The sequence below is a fragment of the Silurus aristotelis genome (genome assembly GCF_946808225.1).
Source record: "Silurus aristotelis genome assembly, chromosome: 13".
NCBI classification, from domain to species: domain Eukaryota; kingdom Metazoa; phylum Chordata; class Actinopteri; order Siluriformes; family Siluridae; genus Silurus; species Silurus aristotelis.
Window position 1 is genome coordinate 25,448,193 of NC_139586.1, and position 14,124 is coordinate 25,462,316.

Genomic DNA, 14,124 nt, shown 5'->3' on the forward strand with positions numbered 1-14,124 from the left:
AACTGAACCCCATAACATTAGACCAATGAAATTTCCGAAAAACATTTTTTTTTAAACGCACGATGATGCCAAAAGATAAACTCCCGAGAGAAATAGTTGTTAAAGGAAGGAGGAAGACAGTGAACAATGACATTCTTGGTGGGCTACTGTTTAGATACAAGCCGTTGTAGCACGTTGAGTCTGGGTGAAGGGAGAGCTCACTAACTCCAGTTGCAACAGAAATCATATAAGCACAGACAGGTTTCCAAAACTCGTGCTTTTTATTTTTTCTTAGCGTTACTGGTTATTCAAAGAAACTTAGAAATGAGCATCAGAAAATAATGGCATATTCCTCGTCTTGATCACACGCAGTAATAGCGGAAGAATGCAATGGCATGCTATTCCCAAAATACCGCTATGCTCCTAAAGGAAGCGCAACATATTTCACCCGTTACACCGTGTGTAACGTGTCTTTCGTTAAATCATGTGTAAAGTTCAATAGTGTAGACACTATGCGGCTTATAGACAGGTGCGGCTTATTTATGTTTATAATAAAAATATTTGTAAAATTCAGCGGCTTATATATGGGTGCGCTTTATAGTCCGGATATTACAGCAATGTACTTTTTTTTAGAATTGATTGGTTGAATGATTTCTAAGTATAATGACATTATAAATGAGGTGGGCTTTAATTTTAATCTCCAGTTTGATAATGCAACATTTATTTTCAATCCTCAGCTCTTAAGGTTAAGTTTTGGGTTCTTGATGGCTTTAGGTCAGACTGGCGTAAGATGGAGGTTTAGGACATTATATTAAATAAACAGCTTTTTTTTCCTATATATAATAGGATGTGGTTCACTTTGAACCATTTCATTACAACTTTTGTTCATAAAGTTTTGATAATATGAAACCTAAACCTTTTTAATAATATTCCTTCACATTTATTTAGTTGGTGAACTTTTTTTTTTTTTTTTTTTTTAACCCTATATTGACACTGACCTGTTTAAAAACCCTAGCATTGATGCAATGTGTGAGACATTCTATTAGAACAACTACACCTTGCATGGAGCTTGAATTAAACTCAGGGTGGAACATATTGAGGTGCATGGCTAGACGTCCCTGTCCTAATAAACAGTTTGCAGAGTGCACTTGTGGAAAAACACAAGGACTTAGGGGTTTTTTTTGTATTTGTGGGTTTTTGTTCCTGATATTGGAAGTATTGTTTTATGTTGATGTAATTAAATGTTATTTTATATTGTATTAGTTTTTGTTTTGTTATATTACTTTGCTATTTTATGTTGTGTTGAGTTGTTACTTTATGTTGTGTTAGTTCAAGTCAAGAGAGTCAAGAGGCTTTTATTGTCATTTCTACTATACACAGTGGTACACAGTACACAGTAAAAACAAGACGTTTCTCCAGAACCTTGGTGCTACACTAAACAACAACAAACAAAACAACATAGAGCTACAACACAAGTTACATAAAGTGCATCGAGTGCAACCTAGTGCAGACAGTGCAGACAGACGACACAAGACAAGACACAAAACCCAATATAGCGCCGACCAGTAAACCTACTGTATACTTGATACAGTATTGTACAAGAAGACTGTAAAAACTATACAAACTAAAAACTATATCCCAGAAGTGAGTATAAACAGTACAATGTAGTGCAAAAATACAGCAGCAGTCGAAGGTGCAAAAAACAGCATGTAAACAGTATAATACAGTGATAAATGATAATGTGCAAAAAACAGCAGTTAAGAGTGTGGTACAGTCGAGAATAATAAATAAATGAATTATGGTGGAATGGATTGAGATGAGTGATGAGTGTGTGTTAAGTGTTAAGTCCAGGAAAATTTTTTTAGTTCGTTACACACATTTGAGTGAGTGTGTGTGTGTGTGTGTGTGTGTGTTCGAGAGTTCCGTTTCATTTCTGTGTATTAAGTAGCCTGATGGCTTGTGGAAAGAAACTGTTGCAAAGTCTTGTTGTGGTGGCCCGAATGCTTCGGAACCGTTTTCCTGATGGTAGGAGTGTAAAAAGTGTGTGTGAGGGGTGTGTGTGATCGTCCACAATGCTGTGTGCTTTGCGGATGCAGCGTGTAGTGTAAATGTCCATGATAGAGGGGAGAGAGACTCCGATGATCTTCTCAGCTGTCCTCACTATCCTCTGTAGGGACTTGCGGTCCGAGACGGTGCAATTCCCAAACCAGGCAGTGATGCAGCTGCTCAGGATGCTCTCAATGGTCCCTCTGTAGAACGTGGACAGGATGGGGGGAGGGAGGTGGGTTTTTCTCAGCCTTCTCAGAAAGTAGAGACGCTGCTGGGCTTTCTTGGTGATGGAGCTGGTGTTGAGTGACCAGGTGAGGTTGTCTGCCAGATGAACACCAAGGAATTTGGAAGCTGTGTCTTAATGTGCCTCATGACGAGCCTCTCGAAGCACTTCATTACGATGGGTGTGAGCGCGACGGGACGATAGTCATTGAGGCAGGAGACAGTAGATTTTTTCGGCACCGGAACAATGGTCATTGTCTTGAGGCACGTGGGAACAACGTTGCTGCTCAGGGAGATGTTGAAGATGTCAGTGAGGACATCTGCTAGCTGTTCTGCACATTCCCTGAGCACTCTGCCAGGAATGTTGTCTGGTCCAGCAGACTTCCGTGGGTTAACTCTGCATAGAGTTTTCCTCACTTCAGCTGTGGTTAGACAGAGCACCTGGTCAGTGGGAGGAGGGATGGTCTTCCTCGCCACCACGTTGTTCTGCACCTCGAACCGGGCGTAGAAGTCATTCAGCGCATCTGGGAGGGAGGGGTCACGGTCACAAGCAGGTGATGTGGTCTTGTAATTCGTGATCGCCTGGATGCCCTGCCACATGCGCCGGGTGTCTCCACTGTCCTGGAAGTGGTTGTGGATTTTCTTCGCGTGTGCGCGCTTCGCCTCTCTGATGGCACGAGACAGTTTGGCCCTTGCTGTTTTTAAGGCCGCCTAACAATAGTTGTTTTATTGTTAGGATTTATGTTATGTTATTTTAAGCTGTTAGATTTTATTTTCTATGATGTATTTTTATGTCGTGTTATGTTCTAATTAAAAGTTTGAAGTGTGCACCTACAAATACAAAATACAAGGACATCTATTAGTGTTTTGGGTTTTTGGTCTTAATATTGTTGATGCGCCTAAAAGAAATTTGTTGTGTTGAAACAAGTTTTATTACTTTTTTTTATGTTGTTACATTGCTTTGTGTTATGGTTTGTTTGACGTGTTATTATATTCTGCGATGTTTTTTGGTGTTGCATTGTGTTGTATTTAATGTTCTGTTGTCCTAATTAACATTTTAAAGAGTGCACCTGTGGAAAAATACAGTGCATAAAATGTCTCCCCCCCCCCCCCCCCCCAATATTGTTGCGCTTAAAAGAATTAAGTTGTGTAATTGTTATTTGGTGGTATTTTATGTTGTGCTGTGTTCTGCACAGTCTTAAACTTTTTGGGGTTTTTTGCGGACAGACGCATTTTACAGTGAGTAAAATAAGTATTTGAACACCCTGCTATTTTGCAAGTTCTCCCACTTAGAAATCATGGAGGGGTCTGAAATTGTCATCGTAGGTGCATGTCCACTGTGAGAGACATAATCTAAAAAAAAAAATCCAGAAATCACAATATATGATTTTTAAACTATTTATTTGTATGATACAGCTGCAAATAAGTATTTGAACACCTGTCTATCAGCTAGAATTCTGACCCTCAAAGACCTGTTAGTCTGCCTTTAAAATGTCCACCTCCACTACATTTATTATCCTAAATTAGATGCACCTGCTTGAGGTCGTTAGCTGCATAAAGACACCTGTCCACCCCATACAATCAGTAAGAGTCAAACTACTAACATGGCCAAGACCAAAGAGCTGTCCAAGGACACTAGAGACAAAATTGTACACCTCCAAAAGGCTGGAAAGGGCTACGGGAAATTGCCAAGCAGCTTGGTGAAAAAAGGTCCACTGTTGGAGCAATCATTAGAAAATGGAAGAAGCTAAACATGTCTGTCAATCTCCCTCGTACTGGGGCTCCATGCAAGATCTCACCTTGTGGGGTCTCAATGATCCTAAGGAAGGTGAGAAATCAGCCCAGAACTACACGGGAGGAGCTGGTCAATGACCTGAAAAAAGCTGGGACCACCGTTTCCAAGGTTACTGTTGGTAATACACTAAGACTTCATGGTTTGAAATCATGCATGACACGGAAGGTTCCCCTGCTTAAACCAGCACATGTCCAGGCATGTCTTAAGTTTGCCAATGACCATTTGGATGATCCAGAGGAGTCATGGGAGAAAGTCATGTGGTCAGATGAGACCAAAATAGAACCTTTGGGTCATAATTCCACTAAACGTGTTTGGAGGAAGAAGAATGATGAGTACCATCCCAAGAACACCATCCCTACTGTGAAGCATGGGGGTGGTAGCATCATGCTTTGGGGGGGTTTCTCTGCACATGGGACAGGGCAACTGCACTGTATTAAGTAGAGGATAACCGGGGCCATATATTGCGAGATTTTGGGGAACAACCTCCTTCCCTCAGTTACAGCATTGAAGATGGGTCAAGGCTGGGTCTTCCAACTTGACAATGACCCGAAGCACACAGCCAGGATAACCAAGGAGTGGCTCTGTAAGAAGCATATCAAGGTTCTGGCATGGCCTAGCCAGTCTCCAGACCTAAACGCAATAAAGAATCTTTGGAGGGAGCTCAAACTCCGTGTTTCTCAGCGACAGGCCAGAAACCTGACTGATCTAGAAAAGATCTGTGCGGAAGAGTGGGACATGCACCTACGATGACAATTTCAGACCCCTCCATGATTTCTAAGTGGGAGAACTTGCAAAATAGCAGGGTGTTCAAATACTTATTTTTTCTCACTGTATATGTGGAATATGTGACCGTTTTGGCCGTGTGAGCACATTCCTGATCCCCACGAGGAAAATCGCTTTATATAATCAATCTGAAAAACCTAACAGAGACGAAAGGTTTCCTGTGTGTTACTGAGGTTAAGTTCAGGGTTGAGTTGAGGTGTGCAAGAGCATTAATTAGTTGCATTAATAATAATCAAGTGGAAGCTTTGCACGAGAATAGTACGGATAGTAAGTAAGACGTGTGTGCCTGCATGATGTCATTGCCAAAAAGATGCTGTTCGAGATTATTCCAAAGTGTTTAATTCACAAGCACATGGAACATTAGCTTTAAACCTGTATTCGGTTTCTATGCATAACGCTGACACATTTGAGAAATACCTCTGATTTCTTGGACATGTTTTTCTGATGGGTTTGTTGCAGGTTCAGAGGGTGCTAGACAAACTGTATGAAAACAAGAAAATTGCAAGTGCCACCCACAACATATACGCATACAGGTATGTGTTTTCCTGGATAAATCGTGGAGGCGAGATTGTGTAGGTGTGCAAAGTGTGTGTGTTCTCACATTTTCTGTCTTTTTATTTATTTTTTTATATTTAAACTCGGCTGGATTTTACAAACACCAATCAGTGGGACTGCTTCAAGTTCCCCAGTTTGTTTATTCAGATCAGCTGTTCTCGTACTTTCTGTGAAAGACACTGTTTAAACAGCCCCAGTTTGAACTTTTATTACTTTCAATGTCGGAAGATGCTGTAGTTCCTCTGTTTGATATTTTCCTAGAGCACAGTTGGAAATCTGCTTTAATCTGATTGTCAATACCTGAAATATCCAGCTCATTTTTTTGGCATTTAGTCATTAGCGCAACACCTTATGTTAAGGTATGCTAGTACATATTTACATACACTTGACACTGGTATTGTTACTGATGCATGCCTAGGAATAATTATGTCTTTATCAAAGACATAAGAGTGTGAATATCTCCTGGGGGCAGTGTGTAAGTATATTGATATAGTGTAGATGAGAAGAAGCTCGTCATCTGGAGGAGATTTACCTCTAGACACTGCGAATGTTTTTAATGTTAAGATCATATTGTCCTGTATAGCAGATGGAGACAAACCGCTGTCCTTTTGGGAAAAGAAAAAAGGATTGACACTACAATTGGGAAATCCAAGGGAAGAAATCCACCACCTTGGTTTGCAGAGCTAGCTGTATAGCCTTGATGCTAGCATTATGTACTGCATTACCTATCACTTACAAGCTTCAGGATCAAAAAACACACAAAAATTTTTGAAGCAAAGTAACGAGTGTCTTGCTGACAGAGACTTCTAGATACAAGAATATGTAAATCAAAAAAGTAAGATTGTACAGTCAGAATGATTTACAGCAGGGGTCACCAACCTTTTTAAAACTGAGAGCTACTTCTTGGGTACCGATTAATGTGAAGGGCTACCAGTTTGATACACACTTCTGAAATAAAAAAAATTCTCAATTTATCTTTAATTATGTTATTAATAATTAATGATATTCAACTATATCAAGTCATCTATATTTTAATATTGTCATTTTTAAATTTACACCAATTGTGATTTTGTCAGGGAACATCCAGCCATGCCTCCCTCTAAGGCTCTAACACTCACTCAGCCTCTCCCTGCTCTAATCACCTACACCTGTTCCCCATTACCTTTCCCCTTTATAAGGTCCCTCGGATCTACTCGTTGCCATGAGAGATCTACTGGACTTCCTACCACTAGTATTCCCTGTATTTCCATGCCCCTGGCTCCACTTCGGAGCAAGCGTTAAAGGTTTTGCCTTTAACAGGTCACATTGGCGATCATCCCTGGACTACCCACATTACGGATTCTACCCGCTCTCCGGTCTGTACTTCTGCTCAAACCTCTGCCTTGCATATGTTCATCCTAAATAAAGACAAGGTGTTTAACCATACTCCAGTTTCCGAATCTTGGTCGATCCGTGACAGATTCAAAAACGGGTGACTCGTGGTCTTTGCGGGCGACCCGCGGGCACCATGTTGGTGACCCCTGATTTACAGAATTTACAGATGGGTGCAAATGGATAGTAGTGTACAAACTGAAAGTGTATGCAATGTTGTATATAATGAAAATAATATATACTGCACATGTGTACATATTGCTCCTGAATTTCAGACTCCACACATAGTCGGACTCGCAGAATTGTTTGGGATGTCTCTGAATGTGGTAGCATTAAATGTTCCTTTCACTTAAGCTAGACGACCCAACCTGTTCCAGCATGACAGTGCTCCTGTACACAAAGCCAGCTCCATGAAGATATGCTTTACATGGGTTAGAGTGGAAGATCTTGAGTGGACCTCAACCCTATTGTACACCTTTGGAATGAATTGGAAAGCTGACTGCACCCTGGGTCTCCTCACATCACATACATCAGTACCTGACTTTACTAACACTCTTGTGTTAGTCTTCCCAGAAGAGTGAAGGTTATTATAATAGCAAATGGGAAGTAAATGATGAATGGGATGTTCCTAAATCATATACGAAGCTTATGGTCCGGTGGTCACAAACTTCTGTCTATATATGTTGTACAAGTTTTCATAACCTAATTGGCCTGGGGGGGGGATTTAAAGTGCATGGATCTATCACGACATGCATGGTTATCACTTTGGGTGTAATCACTTTTGTTGCCAGCTATTTTGGCGATAATGGCTGTATGTAAAGTCTTAAATAACAGCATACTTCCCCATGCTAATCACCATTCTTTAAGACTCCTGGAGAGGCTAGGCCAAGGGTCACCAACCTTTGAAACTGAGAGCTACTTCTTGGGTACCGATTAATGTGAAGGGCTACCAGTTTGATCTGAAATAACAAATTTGCTTAATTGACCTTTTATTATATGTTGTTATTATTAATAATTAATGATATTCATCTATGTGAAGACACTGATCGTGTTAATGATTTCTCATAATAATTATCAACAATTATTTAACAAAGTAGGAAACAGCTATTTTTTTAGAAAAGGCCCATGTGGTCCTTGCGGGCACCATGTTGGTGACCCCTGGGCTAGGTCATGTCACGATATTTTCTAGATGCGTTGGTGTTATTGTAACGCTTCTCCATCTTAACTCGGGGACTACCTGTATTGAAAAATATTCACGGCCGGAATTTAAACAGTTGCTTAGTTTCTTCATATCACTGAATTGTTAATATTTTTTATAATGGCACAACTACATGTTTTTTTCTCCTACAAGATGAACAAAAAATTTTTTAGAAAATATAAAAAAATGTCAAAGAATCGTGGAACTCTTTACTCTCTAAATCACCCATTTTCCAACCTCCTAGTTGGATTTCTAACCCGAGAGACTGTAAAAGAGAATCATTATTTGACCTTAAACTCCAGTCCAGTTTAATACTGTAGTGACCAGCGCTGATCAATACTGGCCGGTCTTTTAAATCATTATATGACAGCGAATGTAGCATAAGTAGAACTTCTTCGACAGCTCCCTGATTGCTTTTCTTTTCCTCCACTCTACACTCCAATAGGATATTCTGTGAAGACAAAAAGACATTCCTCCAGGATTGTGAGGACGACGGTGAGACTGCTGCTGGTGGGAGACTGCTTCATCTACTGCAGGTCTGTGTGTGTGTGTGTGTGGAGTAAATGCTATATCCTGGTGAATGTTGAGACAGCCAAATTACCATCCTATCTGTGTGCACATGGATTTATTGGACTAGGAGTCGTCAGTCCTAGAAGGTTTCATTGCAAGTCCAATACAACACACCTCCAGCATTTTCAGCAGGATCAGAGGATTGGAGAGAAATGTGTTAAATTAAGGTTGTTGTACGATGGTATAGATTTTCAAGGGCAGGACAACAAAACAACGGGTGACTCAGTGGTGCCAAACACTGAATTTACTTTAGTCACTGGTGTTTGGTGCACATGGTTTATTTGTTTATTTGAATTTATTGCCTAGTAGTTAAAAAAAAAAGTGTATATATAAATACCAAAAATAAATTGAGTTATTCATATGGTGCAGTGAGTTTATTTATACATGTAAGGTGAGTGGTTAAGGGGCAGTGTAGACTGTCCACATTATCAACATTCCATAATGTTCCGAGTTAATTTATAGATAAATAGATCGATAGATCGATAGATCGATAGATAGATAGATAGATAGATAGATAGATAGATAGATAGATAGATAGATAGATAGATAGATAGATAGATAGATAGATAGATCTTTGTCATTGCGTATTACAGATACACAGCAATTAAATACAGTTTTGCATCCACCAGAAGTGCAAATAGTAGCCATAGTGCAAACTGGCAAGTGCAGATATATATGCAAATATATGTACAGCAAGTAATGTAAATATGCAAATATATGTACAGCAAATAAATAAAAAGGCTCTGGCAGTGAAAAATGTGCAAAAGCTGTTGTAGATGGTAAATATCTTGGTTACATTGACAGTTTTTCTGTCTTACTTAAAAAAAAGCTATGCTTTGATATATAGTGAATAAATACAATGCTGGAAAAGAATAACTGCTAATAATGGCGTTACTATATAAGATCGTAAAACTATTGATTTCTTAACGATCACTGCAAAAGCAGATTTGCAGATCCAGTTTCCTATTAATTCGGTAGGACGGACCAGGAATATCTTTTATTCAGAAAGCCTGTGTTCATTTAAATGCATTGCTTAGTAGTTCTAAAAATAAATAAATAAATAAAAAGTATACATAAATACCAGATATCTGGTGATGAATTATTCATATGGTGCGATGCTTTTATTTATACATCTTTTCATCTCGGGTAAATTTTCATATTGTGATAATTACTTAAACATCTTGTAAATGTCTGCCATCTTTTAATGCGCTGACACACTGTGCTAAAAAATTGCCTCTTTCAGGCTTGCACACTATGTAGTCTGGTAAAAAAAAAAAAAAATACAAAATAAAAAGAATACGTTATTGAGGAATGGCTCCTCGGTAGGAGTGACAGTTCTGTCCACCGTATTTTTCCAAATCTTTTATGAAAGTCTTATTTGAACTGAAGGACTGCTTTAAAGAACTCAGTATGAGGACTAGCTGTCCTGACTGTCCCCAAATCAGAATAGGCTTCATATCCAGTGTACAACTACCGCCTACTAATGCTGCCTACTTGCATGCCCTACTTTACATAGCTGGGATGATAGTGTTTCATGTGTTGAATCTCACTATACACTTATATTGACAAAGGTATTGGGACATCTGACTTTTCCACCCGTATGTGGTTCTTCACTTGAACTAGGACACCCAAACCTGTTTCCACAAAACCAGCTCCATGAAGATATGCTTTACATGGGTTGGAATAGATCTTCTACTATAGAAACTCTGACCCCAACATGAATTGGAATGGCACGCAGGCTTCCTCAACTCACCTACAAAAAAGAAAATCTACTGAAACATCTTCCCAGAAGTGTGGAGGATATTATGACAGTAAATGGAGACTAAATGTGGAATGAGATGTTCAAATTCACACGGCAATCTTTATGGTGTCCACAAACTTTTGTCCGTATTATTATCCTGCTGTGTTCAACAGGAATTTGCTTTTGTATTTCGCAATAGGAAGTTGAACACGATATCATGGTTACTAGGCAACTGGGAAATGTAAAGTAAATTAATTTTTTTAATGCTATTATGTTATGTAAACCTAATTGTTGAGATTTATGTATGTAAAGGCAGAACGACAGCTCAGGATATCAACTTTTTCACAGATATATTTGTTAAACGTGTAGAAATGACTTTTAGCTTAAATCACACTGTAATTACACTTACGTTTATGGCTTATCCAGAGCGTAGTAAATTTCAGCTCATTCATACAATTGAGCAGCTATGGGTTTAAGAGCCTTTCTCAGGGTCTAAGAAATGGCAGCTTGGCGTGGGTGGGATTTTGGATTTCCCAGTTTACAGATTGCAAAACATACACTATATGGACAAACTGTTACTACAAATTTGGAGGCACGCAATTGTATATTACTACTTTGGATGCGGTATAATAAAATTCTCCGTTCATTTGGACTTTAAAACCCAGACCTGTTCCAGCATGCTCCATGAAGATATGGCTTACACGAGTTGAAGTGGAGGATCTTGAGATGCCTGCTATGGAGCTTTGACCGCAACCCTATTAAATATGATGAATCTGACTTTACTGACTTCCTGACTTTACTGACTTTGCCAACATTTTTGTGGCTGAATAAGCAAAAATCTCCACAAACACATTCCAAAATCTAGTGGAACATCTTCGGGAAAAAGTGGAGGCTTCTCCCATTAGGGGTCGCCACAGCGGATCATTTGTATTAGTGATCCGCATATTCGATTTGGCACGTGTTTACGCTGGATGCCCTTCCTAAAGCAACCCTCACCATTTATTTGGGTTTGGGACCGGCACTAAGAGTGCACTGGCTTGTGCAACCCTAATGGATGGGTTAGGTTCCCTGCCCGGGAATCGAACCCGGGCCACGGCAGTGAGAGCGCCGCATCCTAACCACTAGACCACCAGGAAACCAAAAAAAAGTTTTGGAAATTGGGACTAAATGTGATACTGAAAAAACATACCTATGAACAGGTGTCCGCAAACTTTTGGAAATGTAGTTCATTCTGAAAGGCTTCAGCATTACGTCACACTGTAATAACATTTCACCTGTTGGCTTCTGTAATAGTAAAAGCTCTTTTGCGAAACAAAGTGGAAATATGGCCGAATTTATAAAGCCATCAAATTCCGTCAGAGTAAATGGGATTTAACAGGAAATCATTTGGTTATTTCTAGTGGGCCAGTGTTGAATAAATCTTCTAAACCTGGCTTTGGGATCGAATGAAATAGCAATGAGCCAGGTCAAGCTCTATTTCCAATCCAGTTTGCAGAATAAAGTGTCTTGACCTTTAGAGACTTGTTGAAGGCAGCGAATGAATCTCTATCCCTCTCTCTCTGTGAACCGTCTTCACACTTTGCACATGGGTGCATCACTCATCCATAAACTCCTCTCTTATCTCGCTCGCCCTCTCTGTGTACTCATCCACGACCTGCAAGAGAGCGTGTGAAATCGATGTACCATTTTAATCAAAACCCAATTTCACTTTCAATCACGTCGACTTGTGGGAGCTCAACCACACTAAAACCTGTGGGCAGCCTGGGAATGTTTGCAGGGTGCATCACGCTCGTATGTAAATGCACTCCAGTTCATTAGCAGGAGCACATTCCTGTCCTGGATTAGTACACTGCTATCTGTGATGTACATCACAGCAAATCCTTCAGCACATTAGAGCAACATACTTCCCACCTGAACTCGCTCTCACACTTTGTCGTCGTCTTTTTTTAAATGAATCTCACACACTTTATTTATGGAAATAGATGTGAATCTACACATAGACATGGAGGATTAGACTACGTAGGTGGCGCATGCATAAACTCTAACCCTCGAGCATTTTGCCATGGAGGCCCCTGAGGAAGCGTTCAAAATGTGAGTGGCAGCAGGCCAGTGACAGTTAGCATTTGTCACAATGAAGCATTTGATCTGTTAAACCTTAGGGGGATCATGTGTGTTTTTCCCTCAGAAAAAAAAAGAGGATTCAGTTTGATTCAACATTCCTCTTACATCTTTAGCGGGGATTATAAATTATCGAACTTGTTTACCGAAATGTGATGCATTGCGTAGGTATTACAGATTATCTATGACTCTTTGATTGCCTGCAAAAAAAAAAAACCAACAAAACGAAAACAATGGAAACGATGGTGTTCTGTGCAAACAAATTGTCTTTTCGCTTTGAAATTAATCACTCCGGTTGTTGTGATTTGACGAATGCGACAACAGTAACAATGAAATACAAATGAGGTAAATAAACACAAACACTAAATTACAAGCTAGAGACAAAATTATTGGTACACCTGACACTTCTAGCGGTATGTGGTTCTTCCAAAAGCTGGCACACAATTTTGTCTTTGGATATTTTCCATTCACTTGAACTAGGAGAAACTTGTTCCATCATGACAGTGCTGGAATACAGAGCACCATAGGGATGTGGTATTCCAGCCACACCAAGCTGCCATTCCTGGGCCCCTGAGCAAGGCACTTAACCCCATTAATGCTCAGATATAGAAATGAGATAACCAGAAATCGCTCTGGATAACGGCATCTAAAAAAATGCTGTAAATAAAGATATGGGAGACATGGGTTGGAGTGGACAATCTCCTGCGATTGAGCTGTGACCTCAACCCTGCTTGAACACCATTGGGATAAATTGGAATGTTGACCATACATCACCATACATCACAAACTATTAAAAAGCTAGAATAAAAATACAAAAACATTTGAGAAGCAGTTTATTTTACTTATTGGCCTGTAACAATGACTTTATAAGAGACACAGTTTGTAGATATGTTTCATTTATTTTTTGTAGATTCTTGACGTGAGGAACGTGCTAGTGGTGGTGTCTCGGTGGTACGGCGGTGTCCTGCTTGGCCCTGACCGCTTCAAACACATCAACAATTGCGCTCGGAACATCCTCGTCCAAGAGGGATACACTGAAAATTCGGTATGGTGTTTTAATTAAACTGCAGTCTTCTGTAAGCGCTTTATCCTGGTCAGGGTTGAAATAAAGCCGGAACCTATGAAGAGACAATAACCTGAACTCTGGGTCAAACTGTGGATAAATATACACTCTCACTTGATGTAGGATGAAAAAGATTTTGTAATTAAAGCCTGTCTACTTACAACCTCACACGGAGCTCAGTGTAGTGCACGTGTTATTGCTCAAATTAATGTGAGTATCAGTTTATAGATGCCGTGTTAGAACGCTAATTTAATTAACAGTCTTGTTAAATTAGAAATAGGAATTCTAAATGACATTAAGACCTCAGTTATGAAGTGGTGGTAGTAATAATAATAATTGGCGATTTGAAATCCGAAGGTTGGAATTGTATTAGGACAAGAAACATCTACTGAATTCAACTGCTGATAATTATTACTGAGCACAAACAAACCCAAGTGGAGGATGAATAAAGTAATTTAAAGGATCACAATTTACTGTTCAGTTCATTTTTATTTGTATTTGCTTATAACAATGTACATTGTCCCAAAACAGAGATACAAAGATAAAGAGAAAAGTTAGAATATATATGTTTGTTCCTGGAGCGAGCCATGGTTGAAAAGCTGTGAGAAGGAAAAACTCCCTGAGATAGAATGAGGATGAAACCTTGAGAGGACCCGGACTTAAAAGGGAACCCATCCTCA

At 39.6% G+C, this 14,124-nt stretch overlaps 1 protein-coding gene and 1 long non-coding RNA gene across 6 annotated transcripts in view; one reads left to right on the forward strand and one right to left on the reverse strand.

The window, feature by feature from the left end:
* The window catches only part of impact (impact RWD domain protein), a 75,731-nt gene that overhangs the window by 51,574 nt on the left and 10,033 nt on the right, over positions 1–14,124 (forward strand). For 3 of the 5 annotated variants that reach the window (XM_083559388.1, XM_083559386.1, XM_083559387.1), the window contains exons 8-10: positions 5,288–5,361; positions 8,398–8,488; positions 13,292–13,426. In XM_083559388.1, the coding sequence (XP_083415514.1) occupies positions 5,288–5,361; positions 8,398–8,488; positions 13,292–13,426 (300 nt within the window). Of the gene's footprint in view, positions 1–5,287; positions 5,362–6,561; positions 6,822–8,397; positions 8,489–13,291; positions 13,427–14,124 lie in introns of those variants that run through there. The other 2 variants (XM_083559390.1, XM_083559389.1) reach the window with 2 other exon arrangements.
* The window catches only part of LOC310736116, a 34,602-nt gene continuing 33,862 nt past the window's right edge, over positions 13,385–14,124 (reverse strand). Inside the window, exon 3 of the long non-coding RNA XR_014536453.1 lies at positions 13,385–13,499. This is a non-coding gene — a long non-coding RNA (uncharacterized lncRNA). The remainder of the gene's footprint in view (positions 13,500–14,124) is intronic.